The sequence below is a fragment of the Oncorhynchus keta genome, unplaced genomic scaffold (assembly GCF_023373465.1).
Source record: "Oncorhynchus keta strain PuntledgeMale-10-30-2019 unplaced genomic scaffold, Oket_V2 Un_contig_5231_pilon_pilon, whole genome shotgun sequence".
NCBI classification, from domain to species: Eukaryota; Metazoa; Chordata; class Actinopteri; order Salmoniformes; family Salmonidae; genus Oncorhynchus; species Oncorhynchus keta.
This window is the reverse complement of record NW_026288187.1, coordinates 1,076-15,714: the sequence shown is the minus strand read 5'-3', so window position 1 is coordinate 15,714 and position 14,639 is coordinate 1,076. Positions and strand designations below refer to the sequence as shown.

The 14,639-nt window shown below is 42.4% G+C and overlaps 1 protein-coding gene across 1 annotated transcript; it reads left to right on the top strand.

Annotated features, from left to right (window-relative positions):
- Positions 1 to 9,429: 9,429 nt before the first annotated feature.
- LOC127925186 (tetraspanin-8-like) lies at positions 9,430 to 14,287 on the top strand. Its single transcript, XM_052510035.1, has 4 exons — positions 9,430 to 9,620; positions 11,069 to 11,110; positions 11,289 to 11,408; positions 14,054 to 14,287. The coding sequence occupies exons 1-4, from the start codon at positions 9,564 to 9,566 to the stop codon at positions 14,204 to 14,206; spliced, it is 372 nt and encodes a 123-aa protein (XP_052365995.1). The 5' UTR covers positions 9,430 to 9,563; the 3' UTR covers positions 14,207 to 14,287.
- The last annotated feature ends 352 nt before the right edge of the window (positions 14,288 to 14,639 follow it).

The following is a 14,639-nucleotide window of genomic DNA, read 5'->3' as shown; positions in this document are numbered from 1 at the left end:
TGTCATCTCCATGAGGTGTTGGTTCTACAACTTCACCCTACAGCCTGTCATCTCCATGAGGTGTTGGTTCTACAACTTCACCCTACAGCCTGTCATCTCCATGCGGTGTTGCTACTACAACTTCACCCTACAGCCTGTCATCTCCATGAGGTGTTGCTACTACAACTTCACCCTACAGCCTGTCATCTCCATGAGGTGTTGGTACTACAACTTCACCCTACAGCCTGTCATCTCCATGAGGTGTTGCTACTACAACTTCACCCTACAGCCTGTCATCTCCATGAGGTGTTGCTACTACAACTTCACCCTACAGCCTGTCATCTCCATGAGGTGTTGGTTCTACAACTTCACCCTACAGCCTGTCATCTCCATGAGGTGTTGGTTCTACAACTTCACCCTACAGCCTGTCATCTCCATGAGGTGTTGGTTCTACAACTTCACCCTACAGCCTGTCATCTCCATGCGGTGTTGCTACTACAACTTCACCCTACAGCCTGTCATCTCCATGAGGTGTTGCTACTACAACTTCACCCTACAGCCTGTCATCTCCATGAGGTGTTGGTACTACAACTTCACCCTACAGCCTGTCATCTCCATGAGGTGTTGGTTCTACAACTTCACCCTACAGCCTGTCATCTCCATGAGGTGTTGGTTCTACAACTTCACCCTACAGCCTGTCATCTCCATGAGGTGTTGGTTCTACAACTTCACCCTACAGCCTGTCATCTCCATGAGGAATTGGTACTACAACTTCACCCTACAGCCTGTCATCTCCATGAGGTGTTGCTACTACAACTTCACCCTACAGCCTGTCATCTCCATGAGGAATTGGTACTACAACTTCACCCTACAGCCTGTCATCTCCATGAGGTGTTGGCTCTACAACTTCACCCTACAGCCTGTCATCTCCATGAGGAATTGGTACTACAACTTCACCCTACATCCTGTCATCTCCATGAGGTGTTGGCTCTACAACTTCACCCTACAGCCTGTCATCTCCATGAGGAATTGGTACTACAACTTCACCCTACAGCCTGTCATCTCCATGAGGTGTTGGCTCTACAACTTCACCCTACAGCCTGTCATCTCCATGAGGAATTGGTACTACAACTTCACCCTACATCCTGTCATCTCCATGAGGTGTTGGCTCTACAACTTCACCCTACAGCCTGTCATCTCCATGAGGAATTGGTACTACAACTTCACCCTACAGCCTGTCATCTCCATGAGGTGTTGGCTCTACAACTTCACCCTACAGCCTGTCATCTCCATGAGGAATTGGTACTACAACTTCACCCTACAGCCTGTCATCTCCTTGAGGTGTTGGCTCTACAACTTCACCCTACAGCCTGTCATCTCCATGAGGTGTTGGTTCTACAACTTCACCCTACAGCCTGTCATCTCCATGAGGTGTTGGTTCTACAACTTCACCCTACAGCCTGTCATCTCCATGAGGTGTTGGTTCTACAACTTCACCCTACAGCAAGTCATCTCCATGAGGTTTTGGTTCTACAACTTTACCCTACAGCCTGTCATCTCCATGAGGTGTTGGTTCTACAACTTCACCCTACAGCCTGTCATCTCCATGAGGTGTTGGTTCTACAACTTCACCCTACAGCCTGTCATCTCCATGAGGTGTTGGTTCTACAACTTCACCCTACAGCCTGTCATCTCCATGAGGTGTTGGTTCTACAACTTCACCCTACAGCCTGTCATCTCCATGAGGTGTTGGTTCTACAACTTCACCCTACAGCCTGTCATCTCCATGAGGTGTTGGTTCTACAACTTCACCCTACAGCCTGTCATCTCCATGAGGTGTTGGTTCTACAACTTCACCCTACAGCCTGTCATCTCCATGAGGTTTTGGTTCTACAACTTCACCCTACAGCCTGTCATCTCCATGAGGTGTTGGTTCTACAACTTCACCCTACAGCCTGTCATCTCCATGAGGTGTTGGTTCTACAACTTCACCCTACAGCCTGTCATCTCCATGAGGTGTTGGTTCTACAACTTCACCCTACAGCCTGTCATCTCCATGAGGTGTTGGTTCTACAACTTCACCCTACAGCCTGTCATCTCCATGAGGTGTTGGTTCTACAACTTCACCCTACAGCCTGTCATCTCCATGAGGTGTTGGTTCTACAACTTCACCCTACAGCCTGTCATCTCCATGAGGTGTTGGTTCTACAACTTCACCCTACAGCCTGTCATCTCCATGAGGTGTTGGTTCTACAACTTCACCCTACAGCCTGTCATCTCCATGAGGTGTTGGTTCTACAACTTCACCCTACAGCCTGTCATCTCCATGAGGTGTTGGTTCTACAACTTCACCCTACAGCCTGTCATCTCCATGAGGTGTTGGTTCTACAACTTCACCCTACATCCTGTCATCTCCATGAGGTGTTGGCTCTACAACTTCACCCTACAGCCTGTCATCTCCATGAGGAATTGGTACTACAACTTCACCCTACAGCCTGTCATCTCCTTGAGGTGTTGGCTCTACAACTTCACCCTACAGCCTGTCATCTCCTTGAGGTGTTGGTTCTACAACTTCACCCTACAGCCTGTCATCTCCATGAGGTGTTGGCTCTACAACTTCACCCTACAGCCTGTCATCTCCATGAGGTGTTGGCTCTACAACTTCACCCTACAGCCTGTCATCTCCATGAGGAATTGGTACTACAACTTCACCCTACAGCCTGTCATCTCCTTGAGGTGTTGGCTCTACAACTTCACCCTACAGCCTGTCATCTCCTTGAGGTGTTGGTTCTACAACTTCACCCTACAGCCTGTCATCTCCATGAGGTATTGGAATTACATGGACTGTGGGACTTGATCCTAGATCAGCGTTTCTACTCTGAGAGGCTTTATGAAAACAAGCTCTGGTCTCATTATATGGTGCTGATTCCCTGTACAAAAGGTGGCTCCTATAGTAGAACCCTTTAAATAAATCATTTTTGGTTCCAGGTAGAACCTATTTTGTTTCAGGAAGAACCCTTTTGGATTCCATATAGAATCCTTTCCACAAAAGGGAACTAGAAAAGTGTTCTACCTGGAACCAAAAGTGTTCTCCTATGAGGACAGCTAAGGAACCCTTTTGGAACCCATATTTTGAACTATTGAATCAAATCAAATGTATTTACATAGCCCTTTGTGGTGTGTATCAGCTGATATCTCAAAGTGCTGTACAGAAATCCAGCCTAAAACCCCAAACAGCAAGCAATGCAGGTGTTGAAACATGTTGGCTAGGAAAACTCCCTAGAAAGGCCAAAACCTAGGAAGAAACCTAGAGAGGAAACAGGCTATGAGGGGTGGCCAGTCCTCTTCTGGCTGTGCCAGGTGGATATTTTAACAGAACATGGCCAAGATGTTCAAATGTTCATAAATGACCAGCATGGTCAAATAATAGGTCTGAGACAGGTATCACATCCGGTGAACAGGTCAGGATTCCATAGCCGCAGGCAGAACAGTTGAAACTGGAGCAGCAGCACAGCCAGGTGGACTAGGGACAGCAAGGAGTCATCATGCCAGGTAGTCCTGAGCCATGGTCCTAGGGCTCAAGTCCTCCGAGAGAGAGAAAGAAAGATAGAAAGAGAGAATTAGAGAGCATAAAAGTTGTTAAAAAATAAAAATTGTAAATTGAAGTTAAGTTTATGATAGAAAAAAAGCACTGAAGAGTGTAGGGAATCATTCTACCATCTAAATAGCTGTGAAATATATTTTCAACTGGTTTTTACAGCTGTTGAACAAAAAACAAAAGTTAAAGTTCTCCGTTTTGGTTCACCAGCTTCAAATAACAGTTTTGGCCCGTTTATAACTAAGACCATGTCAAGTGTATGACAGTGTACACTGTATTGTCCCCAATATAATGTTTACTTTATTCATTGGGTGATGTAGTATTCAGTCGGATCTTGTCTTCAATGCATTGGACTGGGGTTTCTGGCCATCTACCTTCACCACAGTTAGGACAGAATTACAAGATCATGTCCATAAAAATTTAATTAAACAAATATTTAAAAACAACATTGGTATTTATTGAATTCTGTGTCCAATCCCCCAAAAAAAAATCTCCAGCTTCCAAATATGATGAAAGCCTGGTACGAAGGGTACGTCCCGTTGCACACAAATGGAAGAGATGTGGTACCAGGACTGATGCAACTGCAAACCATTTGTAAGTTATTATCTAACAGGATGTGGTTTTATATGATCAGTTAAGTTGTCCTGCCCAACGCTTCACCGTGGGCAAACTGTCTGCCCTCCTCCTACAGCCCCCAATGTCACAGGAAGGCAAAAATAATCATCAAGGACAACAACCACCCGAGCCACAGCCTGTTCACCTCGTTATCATCCAGAAGCCGAGGTCAGTACAGGTGCATCAAAGCTGAGACTGAAAAACATCTATCTCAAGTCTATCAGACTGTTAAACAGTCATCACTAACACAGAAGGGCTGCTGCCAACATATAGACTCAAATCACCTTTATTTAACCAGGTAGGCAAGTTGAGAACAAGTTCTCATTTACAATTGCGACCTGGCCAAGATAAAGCAAAGCAGTTCGACAGATACAACGACACAGAGTTACACATGGAGTAAAACAAACATACAGTCAATAATACAGTATAAACAAGTCTATATACAATGTGAGCAAATTAGGTGAGAAGGGAGGTAAAGGCAAAAAGGCCATGGTGGCAAAGTAAATACAATATAGCACAATAAAACACTGGAATGGTAGTTTTGCAATGGAAGAATGTGCAAAGCAGAAATAAAAATAATGGGGTGCAAAGGAGCAAAATAAATAAATAAATTAAATACAGTAGGGAAAGAGGTAGTTGTTTGGGCTAAATTATAGGTGGGTTATGTACAGGTGCAGTAATCTGTAAGATGCTCTGACAGCTGGTGCTTAAAGCTAGTGAGGGAGACAAGTGTTTCCAGTTTCAGAGATTTTTGTAGTTCGTTCCAGTCATTGGCAGCAGAGAACTGGAAGGAGAGGCGGACTGTGATAATGAGACTGTGATCAGAACACTTTCCAAATGTGCTGTAGGCTGCCATTTTGTCTGAAATGCCTGTAAAGAGAAGAGGAGCAGTTGGCTGCAGGATGTGGGGAGTGTTATTTGTCCCAAAGTAGGTCATTAGAGTTTTAATCTTCATGTTAAGGGCATGGTTTGGCCTCAGTGGGTTAGTGGCTTGTTCCATAGTAGGTAACTAGTGTTTTAATCTTCAGGATAAGGGTATGGTTTGGCCTCAGTGGGTTAGTGGCTTGTTCCATAGTAGGTCAGTAGTGTTTTAATCTTCATGTTAAGGGTGTTTGGCTTTAGAAATGTTCTGTGACACTTTCACTCAGTGGAACATTAGTTCTAGAATCTAACCAAACCAGTCTCTTCATATACAAGCAGAAGTTATTTATTCCAAAGTTTTCACTTCCTGAATTGACTGACTTCAATTAAAATTGACCCCAATCATGGCTTGATCAAAAGGTGGCTTTGACATATCCCATGAATGGAACATGTACTTGATACTGAATGTCAGTGTTGGGATTCAATTACAGACAATTCAGGAAGTCAAATTCCAATTCTCTTCAATGAGGAACATTTGGAATGGAATTTGGTTTGTTTTGTGAATTGCCTGGACTTGATCCCCCAACCTGCTGAACATCACTATGGACCACATTGCATCATGGCAGCTTGTTAGCCTTGATAATGTAGTTCATTAGCAGTAGGTACAGCTTGTGAGCCTTGATAATGTAGTTCATCAGCAGTATGTACAGCTTGTGAGCCTTGATAATGTAGTTCATCGGCAGTAGGTACAGCTTGTTAGCCTTGATAATGTAGTTCATCGGCAGTAGGCACAGCTTGTTAGCCTTGATAATGTAGTTCATCAGCAGTAGGTACAGCTTGTCAGCCTTGATAATGTAGTTAATTGGCAGTAGGTACAGCTTGTTAGCCTTGATAATGTAGTTAATTGGCAGTAGGTACAGCTTGTTAGCCTTGATAATGTATTTCATCAGCAGTAGGTACAGCTTGTGAGCCTTGATAATGTAGTTCATCAGCAGTAGGTACAGCTTGTTAGCCTTGATATTGTAGTTCATCGGCAGTAGGTACAGCTTGTTAGCCTTGATAATGTAGTTCATCGGCAGTAGGTACAGCTTGTTAGCCTTGATAATGTAGTTCATCGGCAGTAGGTACAGCTTGTTAGCCTTGATAATGTAGTTCATCGGCAGTAGGTACAGCTTGTTAGCCTTGATAATGTAGTTCATCGGCAGTAGGTACAGCTTGTGAGCCTTGATAATGTAGTTCATCAGCAGTAGGTACAGCTTATTAGCCTTGATAATGTAGTTCATCGGCAGTAGGTAAAGTTTGTTAGCCTTGGTAATGTAGTTCATTGTCAGTAGGCATAATTAGTCGATTGGACTCAGATGATAATTGTTACTTGCTGATTACTGTGATGAATGAGCCAGTAGAGGACTTGCCTTCAGCTATCTGATCAAAGAGGGCCTAGGTCACGTGGCAAACTCATTCCACAGAGGGTGTGTTTTTGCTCCTCCCTTGTACTTGATGAAGATCGCTAATTAGTAAGGAAGTCGCCTCACCTGGTTGTCGAGGGCTTAACAACTAAAACCAGCCGACACAAGGCCCAACATGGAATGACTTGGATACCCCTGGCCTAGGTGCTAGAGGTTGATTTGGAATTGGTCCCATTGCCAAATCCAGCCATTACACCAGGACTTTCCAACCAATCTAATGAAGGAAAATATATTATTGTTCTTCAGAAAGGCAGGTGATGAGGACCATACAGAAAGCATATTCAGGGCATCATACAAACTCTTTACCCAGGATATCAAATCAAATTCTATTAGTCACATGCGCCGAATACAACTGGTAGACCTTACAGTGAAATGCTTACTTACGAGCCCCTAACCGACAGTGCAGTTTTAAAAAATATGAATAAGATTAATTAATAACTTCTTGGCGCACCGATCCCTTTAGCGGGATCATTTTCGTCAACATCCGCTGAATTGCAGAGCGCCAAATTCAAATTAAATTACAAAAATATTTAATTTTCATGAAATCACAAGTACAATATACCAAAACACAGATGAGCTTGTTGTTAATTCACCCTGCGTGTCAGATTTAGAAAAAAAGCTTTACAGCAAAAGCAAACCAAGCATTTGTGTGAGGACATCGATCAGTAGACCAAACATTACAAACAGCTAGTAGCAAAGTAGCTTGGTCACGAAAGTCAGAAAAGCAATCAAATTAATCGCTTACCTTTGATGATCTTCTGATGTTTGCACTCACGAGACTCCCAGTTACACAATAAATGTTTGTTTTGTTCGATAAAGATTATTTTTATATCCAAAAACCTCCATTTGGTTGGCGCGTTTTGTTGAGTAATCCACAGGCTCGTGCAGGTCAAGACGTGCAGACGAAAATTCCAAATAGTGTCCGTAAAGTTCGGAGAAACATGTCAAACGTTTTTATATAATCAATCCTCAGGTTGTTTTTAACATAAATAATCGATAATATTTCAACCAGACGGTAAACTTTTCAATACAAGAGAGAAAGCAAATGTCTAGCTACCAGTGTCGCATGAACAAATCTAAGGACATCTGGCAGTCCACTGACGCGATGTGATCAATCTCGCTCCTTTTTCAGAATAAAAGCTTGAAACTATGTCTAAAGACTGTTCACACCCTGTGGAAGCCATAGGAAAAGGAATCTGGTTGATATCCCTTTAAATGGCAGGCAATGGAACAGGGAGGTTTCAAAATAAGAGGCACTTCCTAGTTGGATTTTCCTCAGGTTTACGCCTGCAGTATCAGTTCTGTTATACTCACAGACAATATTTTGACAGTTTTAGAGTGTTTTCTATCCTAATCTGACAATATGCATATTCTAGCATCTGGGCCTGAGAAATAGTTAGTTTACTTTGGGAACGTTATTTATCCAAGGGGTGTACTCACTTTTGTTGCCAGCGGTTTAGACATTAATGGCTGTGTGTATTTTGAGGGGACAGCAAATTCGCACTGTGATACAAGCTGTACACTCACTACTTTACATTGTAGCAAAGTGTCATTTCTTCAGTGTTGTCACATGAAAATATATACTTAAATGTTGACAAAAATGTGAGGGTGTACTCACTTTTGTGATATACTGTAGACCGCCGTCCCTTTTCTTACCAGACGCTGCTGTTCTATCCTGCCGGTACATCGTATAACCAGCCAGCTGTATGTAGATATTGTCGTCGTTCAGCCACGACTCCGTGAAGCATAAGATGTTACAGTTTTTAATGTCCCGTTGGTAGTTTAAGCTTCCCAATAGCTCACCATTTTATTGTCCAAAGTTTGCATGTTTGCTAGCAGAATTGAAGGGAGTGGGGGTTATTCGATCGCCTCCTACTCCTCAGAAGGCACCCCGCCCTCCGGCCTCCTTTCTATGCCTCCTCTTAGCGCAGATCACTGGTGTCGGGGCCTGTTCCCGAGGGAGCCATACATCCTCCGTCTCGGGCTCATCAGCGTCGTGAAAGAAGAAAAAGGATTCTGCTAGTCCATGGTGAGTAATCGCAGTCCTGATGTCTAGAAGTTATTTTCGGTCTTAAGAGACGGTAGCGACAACATTATGTACAAAAATAGTAAAAACATTCATTACCAATATTAGCTGGTGGTGTTGTAGTTTGCATAGTTTATGTTTTGGTGGTCAGTCTGCCACTATTTTACCCTGTGGTCTGAATAAATTGTCCTTCTCAAGCGAGAGTCAGAACTGCTCAAACTTGAACTCGTCTGACTTTATTTAACTACAAACAGAGGAGGATTTTTGCTCTGGGGTTTCACTGTTTAGAAGACTGAGGGTCAGTTTTCAGAGGAGGGTGTTTGCTGTGGGGTCTTTATGTAGGAGACTGTTGTAGCCTGGACTGGACTGAGTAGTCAGTAACCACACCCACAGCTTTTAAATACGAGCAAGAGGGAGGGGACTGGTAGGAGACTGTTGGAGCCTGGGCTAAGTAGTCAGTAACCACACCCACAGCTTTTAAATATGGGCTAGAGGGAGGGGACTGGTAGGAGACTGTTGGAGCCTGGACTAAGTAGTCAGTAACCACACCCACAGCTTTTAAATATGAGCTAGAGGGAGGGGACTGGTAGGAGACTGTTGGAGCCTGGGCTAAGTAGTCAGTAACCACACCCACAGCTTTTAAATATGGGCTAGAGGAGGGACTGGTAGGAGACTGTTGGAGCCTGGGCTAAGTAGTCAGTAACCACACCCACAGCTTTTAAATACGGGCTAGAGGGAGGGGACTGGTAGGAAACTGTTGGAGCCTGGGCTAAGTAGTCAGTAACCACACCCACAGCTTTTAAATACGGGCTAGAGGGAGGGGACTGGTAGGAGACTGTTGGAGCCTGGGCTAAGTAGTCAGTAACCACACCCACAGCTTTTAAATATGAGCTTGTGAAATAACCCTCTCACACACACACACCTGCAACACCAGTGTGGGTCTGGAACAGAGGAATAGGGATTAACTTGACATTGGTCTGTCACATCACATCTTTCCTGTTTGTTGGAAGGTAAGAAGATGGCTGTGGATAAGCATATCAAGAAGTCGCTCTTCCTCTTCATTCTACTGTTCTGGGTGAGTCCTATTAACCTAAATTCTTTGCTTTAGCTATAGTGTCCTCGATTGGTTTGACAAAGGTTTTTAATCATAAATGTGTGTGTAGTCAGTGATGTGTTTGTTAGTTTAGTGATCAACTAGTAGCCTAGTAATAGTAATCAATTTAAAAGCTATTTACATGTCTGCTATGGAAATGAGAACATTCAAATGTCTATGGTAACAATGTGTGATCATCATATGACTAACTTTCATTAAGCCATTAACTCTGACTCTGGAAGGTGTTGTCTTTGCGATGATAGTTTAACAAGCCTTCTCAGTTGCAGGGGTCGTATTCATTAGTGCACTCCATTGCAACATAAAAAATTGCCATTGTTTGCTGAGATGACACTATACAGTTTTTTATTTTACCTTTATTTAACCAGGCAAGTCAGTTAAGAACAAATTCTTATTTTCAATGAAGGCCTAGGAACAGTGGGTTAACTGCCTGTTCAGGGGCAGAACAACAGATTTGTACCTTGTCAACTTGTCAGTCGAAGACTAGACCCCAGTGTTTATTTTGAAACAGCCCTCATTGCATTTAGCTTACGTGCTGAGGTGTTCTGGTTCCTGTGTTTTTGAGTCACTGGACGCACGGTTGTGGAATGACGAGATGCAAGTCATGATGTCACAACCTCTCCTGCTTGGGTATGCCACTCCAGGCCACAAGGGGGCTGTGTGGATGTGGGGACTCATATTTAGAGTTAATCTCAATCAGAATCTTAAAAAAAAAAAAAAAAATCTTGAACGGAATCTTTCAACTTTTTGAAAGCCAAAATAATCGTCATATTCATAGTCCAGTCATCGCAGAACGTCTTCAACATAAAAACGTGGGTATACGTTGTAATCACTCTAAATAATGAGCGTTCATTCATGTAGCCTTGACATTTTACCTGATGTCTACATGTCCACAGGCCCATACTGTGAGTATGAAATGCTTTCAAAAAAATAATTCATCGATGGCTTCAAGTTACTGGAGTCGTTGGGTTGACCAGCTATCAAATCAAATATTCAATGTATGTAACCTGTCACTATCAGTTCTGACACCACGGGAGAATCTCTATTTCATTTCCTGGATTCCTCGCATCCTCTCCCCTCTGGATTTAAGAGGAGAGGATCTGAGGAATCAAGTTAATGCAATTGAGATTCTCCCATGTGGTCTAGAGTCCACTGTTTATCCAGGAACGATATCCTCATGTGGGAACTGGATGATGCTGTATCTCCTCCATTGTGATGGTGGTTCAACTGTAGTTCCTCAGAGTTGCCACTAGATGTAGCTAGTGTGTTGTGATTCTTTAAAATGAATCCACATTCATGTTGAGTTGGTATGCAACAAGACCTGTTCCTTCAATCCCAGGGACATTGAAACGCACAACTTTCTAAAGTTGATTCTAGATAAAATGCTCATTTCATCTCATTTTGTTTTCCAGATCGGTGGCTGCGCAATTCTTGGTGTCTCCATCTACCTCAAAGTGAGCAAGAATGGAAACGTGTTAAGAAAATATCCAGTGTGACACTAAATTAATGCCAACACCATCAAAAGCCCTCTTTACACAGTAAAAATAACACCTTGAAACAAATGCATCCAGTAATATAAACCTATTCAGCACATATCTCCATGTAAAATGACTGTCTGTCCCCCTCCCTCAGATAATGGATGAGGCAGTGCCGTTTGTAGACCTGCTGATAGCTGTTGGCGTCATCATCATGGTACTGGGCTTCCTGGGCTGCTGTGGAGCCATTAAGGAAAACCGATGCATGCTCATTCTGGTGAGGGGAAACACACACTCCCTTACAATAGCCAACCCTCACATTTAAAATGTTACATTGTACACTGCACAGGATAATGTTGTCCCAATAGCCAACCGCTGAAGCGGTTCTAGGTTCTAACCAAACCAGTCTCTTCATATGCAGTGCATTCGAAAAGTATTCAGACCTCTTGACTTTTCCACATTTCATGTTACAGCCGTATTCTAAAAAATATTAACTGTTTTTTCCCCCTCATCAATCTACACACAATACCCCATGATGACATCACAATACCCCATGATGACATCACAATACCCCATAATGACATCACAATACCCCATAATGACATCACAATACCCCATAATGACATCACAATACCCCATAATGACATCACAATACCCCATAATGACATCACAATACCCCATGATGGCATTACAATACCCCATAATGACATCACAATACCCCATGATGACATCACAATACCCCATAATGACATCACAATACCCCATGATGGCATCACAATACCCCATGATGGCATCACAATAACCCATAATGGCATCACAATACCCCATAATGGCATCACAATACCCCATGATGGCATCACAATACCCCATAATGGCATCACAATACCCCATAATGGCATCACAATACCCCATAATGGCATCACAATACCCCATAATGACATCACAATACCCCATATTGACCAAGCCAAATCAGGTTAAACATTTTTGCAATTGTAAAAAATGAAAATAAATCAGTTCCATAAGTCTTCAGATCCTTTACTCAGGACTTTGTTGAATCACTTTTGGCAGCGATTACAAACTTGAGTCTTGTTGGGAATGATGCAGCAAGCTTGGCAAACCTGTATTTGTGGAGTTTATCCCTTTCTTCTCTGTAGATCCCCGCAAGATCTGTTAGGTTGGATGGGGAGTGTTGCAGCTCAGCTATTTTAGGTCTCTCCAGGGACCACTCAAGGACATTCAGAGACTTGTCCTGAAGCTACTCCTACGTTGTCTTGGCTGTGTGCTTAGGGCTGTTGTCCTGTTGGAGGGTGAACCTTCACCCCAATCTGAGGTCAGGGGCGCTCTGGAGCAGGTTTTATTCAAGGATCTCTCTATACTTTGCTCCGTTCATCTTTCCCTCGATCCTGACTAGTCTCCCAGTCCCTACCGCTGATAAACATCCCCACAGCACGATGCTGCCACCACCATGCTTCACCGTAGGGATGGTGCCAGATTTCCTCCAGACGTGACTCTTGGCATTCAGGCAAAAGTGGTCAAACTTGGTTTCATCAGACAATAATGTTTCTCATGGTCTGAGAGTCTTTAGGTGCCTGTTAGCAAACTCCAAGCAGGCTGGCATGTGCCTTTTACTGACGAGTGGCTTCCTTCTGGACACTCTACTATAAAGGCCTGGTTGGTGGAGTGCTGCAGAGATTGTTGTCATTCTGGAAGGTCCTTCAACCTCATGGATTGGTTATTGCTCTGACATGCACTGTCAACCGTGGGACCTTATATAGACAGGTGTGTTCTTTTCCAAATCATGTCCAATCAATTGAATTTACCACAGGTGGACTCCAATCAAGTCATAGAAACTTCTCAAGGATGATCAATGGAACAGGATGCACCTGAGCTCAATTTTGAGTCTCATAGCAAAGGGTCTGAATACATATGTAAATAAGATTAGATGTTTTATTTTTTATAAATGAGCAAAGAATTCTAAACCTGTTTTCTTTTTGCCATTATGGGGTGTTGTATGTAGATGTAACCATGTGGAAAAAGTAACGGCACTGTACCTTCACACAATCATTTATTTAACTTGTTTATACATGTCAGAGATGGTATCACTTTTCCAAGAGTGACAGTTACAAGTATAAGAAGGCTTTTGGGTGAATATAATAGTTTCCCAGGTCACCTATGGGAATAGACTTCTATGGCGTTTTCACTATTTTTAAACTTGATCAGAATAATCCAGAATCTGTAATCGTCTTTTCTGCTATCCAGGATCAGATCCATCTGGCTGTTTTTCAGCCATTTTTTCCCTCCAGAAAATAATTGGATAGGATCATTCTGATCCAGATGGCAAAATATCAAGATCACAGAATCCAGATATTCAGTGAACTGGTCCACACCTCACCATCTAATTGACAGCTTGGGGTACTACTTCACTATTACAGGGACACAGAGATGAGTAAACTACATTCACTAAAATAAGTCAAATTTAAAATGGAGGCTGCAAATCCTTATAAGGTTCCTTCAGAAAGTATACATTGACGGGAGGATGGATACTTTTTTAAAATGGGATTTCTGTTTTTCATTTCAATAAATGTGCAAATGTTTGAACATGTTTTACTTTGCCATTATGCCGTATTGTGCATAAATGGGTGGGGATCTATTTCATCCATTTTGAATTCAGGCTGTAACACAAAATGCGTAAATATTATTTCGGTATCAAAATAGCCTCATCACTACATTTGAATCCTGATGATTTTTTTAAAAGTTGATATTGGTTTTCCAAATCCTTTTATGAAGGATCAGAGGATCATTTCAGTTTTGAAAATTCAAATTCTACCATTTGAATCTGATATGAAAATCCAGGTAACTGTTCCCTCAATGGGAATAACATGTGGTGGGCATATCATGTGAGCGTTTGTTTGTTTGTTTCAGTTCTTCATCGGACTGCTCCACATGTTCATCCTCCTGTTCATCGTCGGAATCCTGGGAGCTGTCGGAGAGAAGAACGTAAGGAGGAAACCCTCACTGATTGAATCAGCGTTGTTTCCACATGTCAATGAAATTACGTTGAACCAACGCCTTTAGTGAGAGGTCTAATGCTTTAATATTTAATCATTTCTGCCATCCAAATTCATATTTGTTATATAAAGAGGCCCTTTTCATTTTGTCTGGCTCGCCATTCCATATAAAATGTCATATTGTTTGTTCATATCATTTAAAAAGCAGGTCACCAGGTGTAGGCAAGACCATAAGCAAACAGGTCAACTGTGATGTGACTAAAGAGTTAATCGGGATGATTTTTACCACAAATAGACAGGTATTTTCCTTTCCATGGTAGCAAAGATCTTATCTATATTTCTAACTTTCTATAAAAATGTATACGAGTATGTCCACATCTCCGTCAGACCATTTAATTGGTAGACTAGGCGGTACTGTAACATTCGCATTCTTTTAGTGATCAATATGTGATATAGTACACGTATCATAATGTGGTTTTAATCCAGAGGGATAGTGAAAG

What these genes read in the sequence shown, in the direction of transcription:
- LOC127925186 (XM_052510035.1), top strand. Translation starts at nt 9,564, where the DNA reads ATGGCTGTGGATAAGCATATCAAGAAGTCGCTCTTCCTCTTCATTCTA. An exon ending in GTGTCTCCATCTACCTCAAA is followed by an intron (nt 11,111 to 11,288) that starts GTGAGCAAGAAT and finishes CCCCTCCCTCAG; the next exon opens with ATAATGGATGAGGCAGTGCC. An exon ending in ACCGATGCATGCTCATTCTG is followed by an intron (nt 11,409 to 14,053) that starts GTGAGGGGAAAC and finishes TGTTTGTTTCAG; the next exon opens with TTCTTCATCGGACTGCTCCA.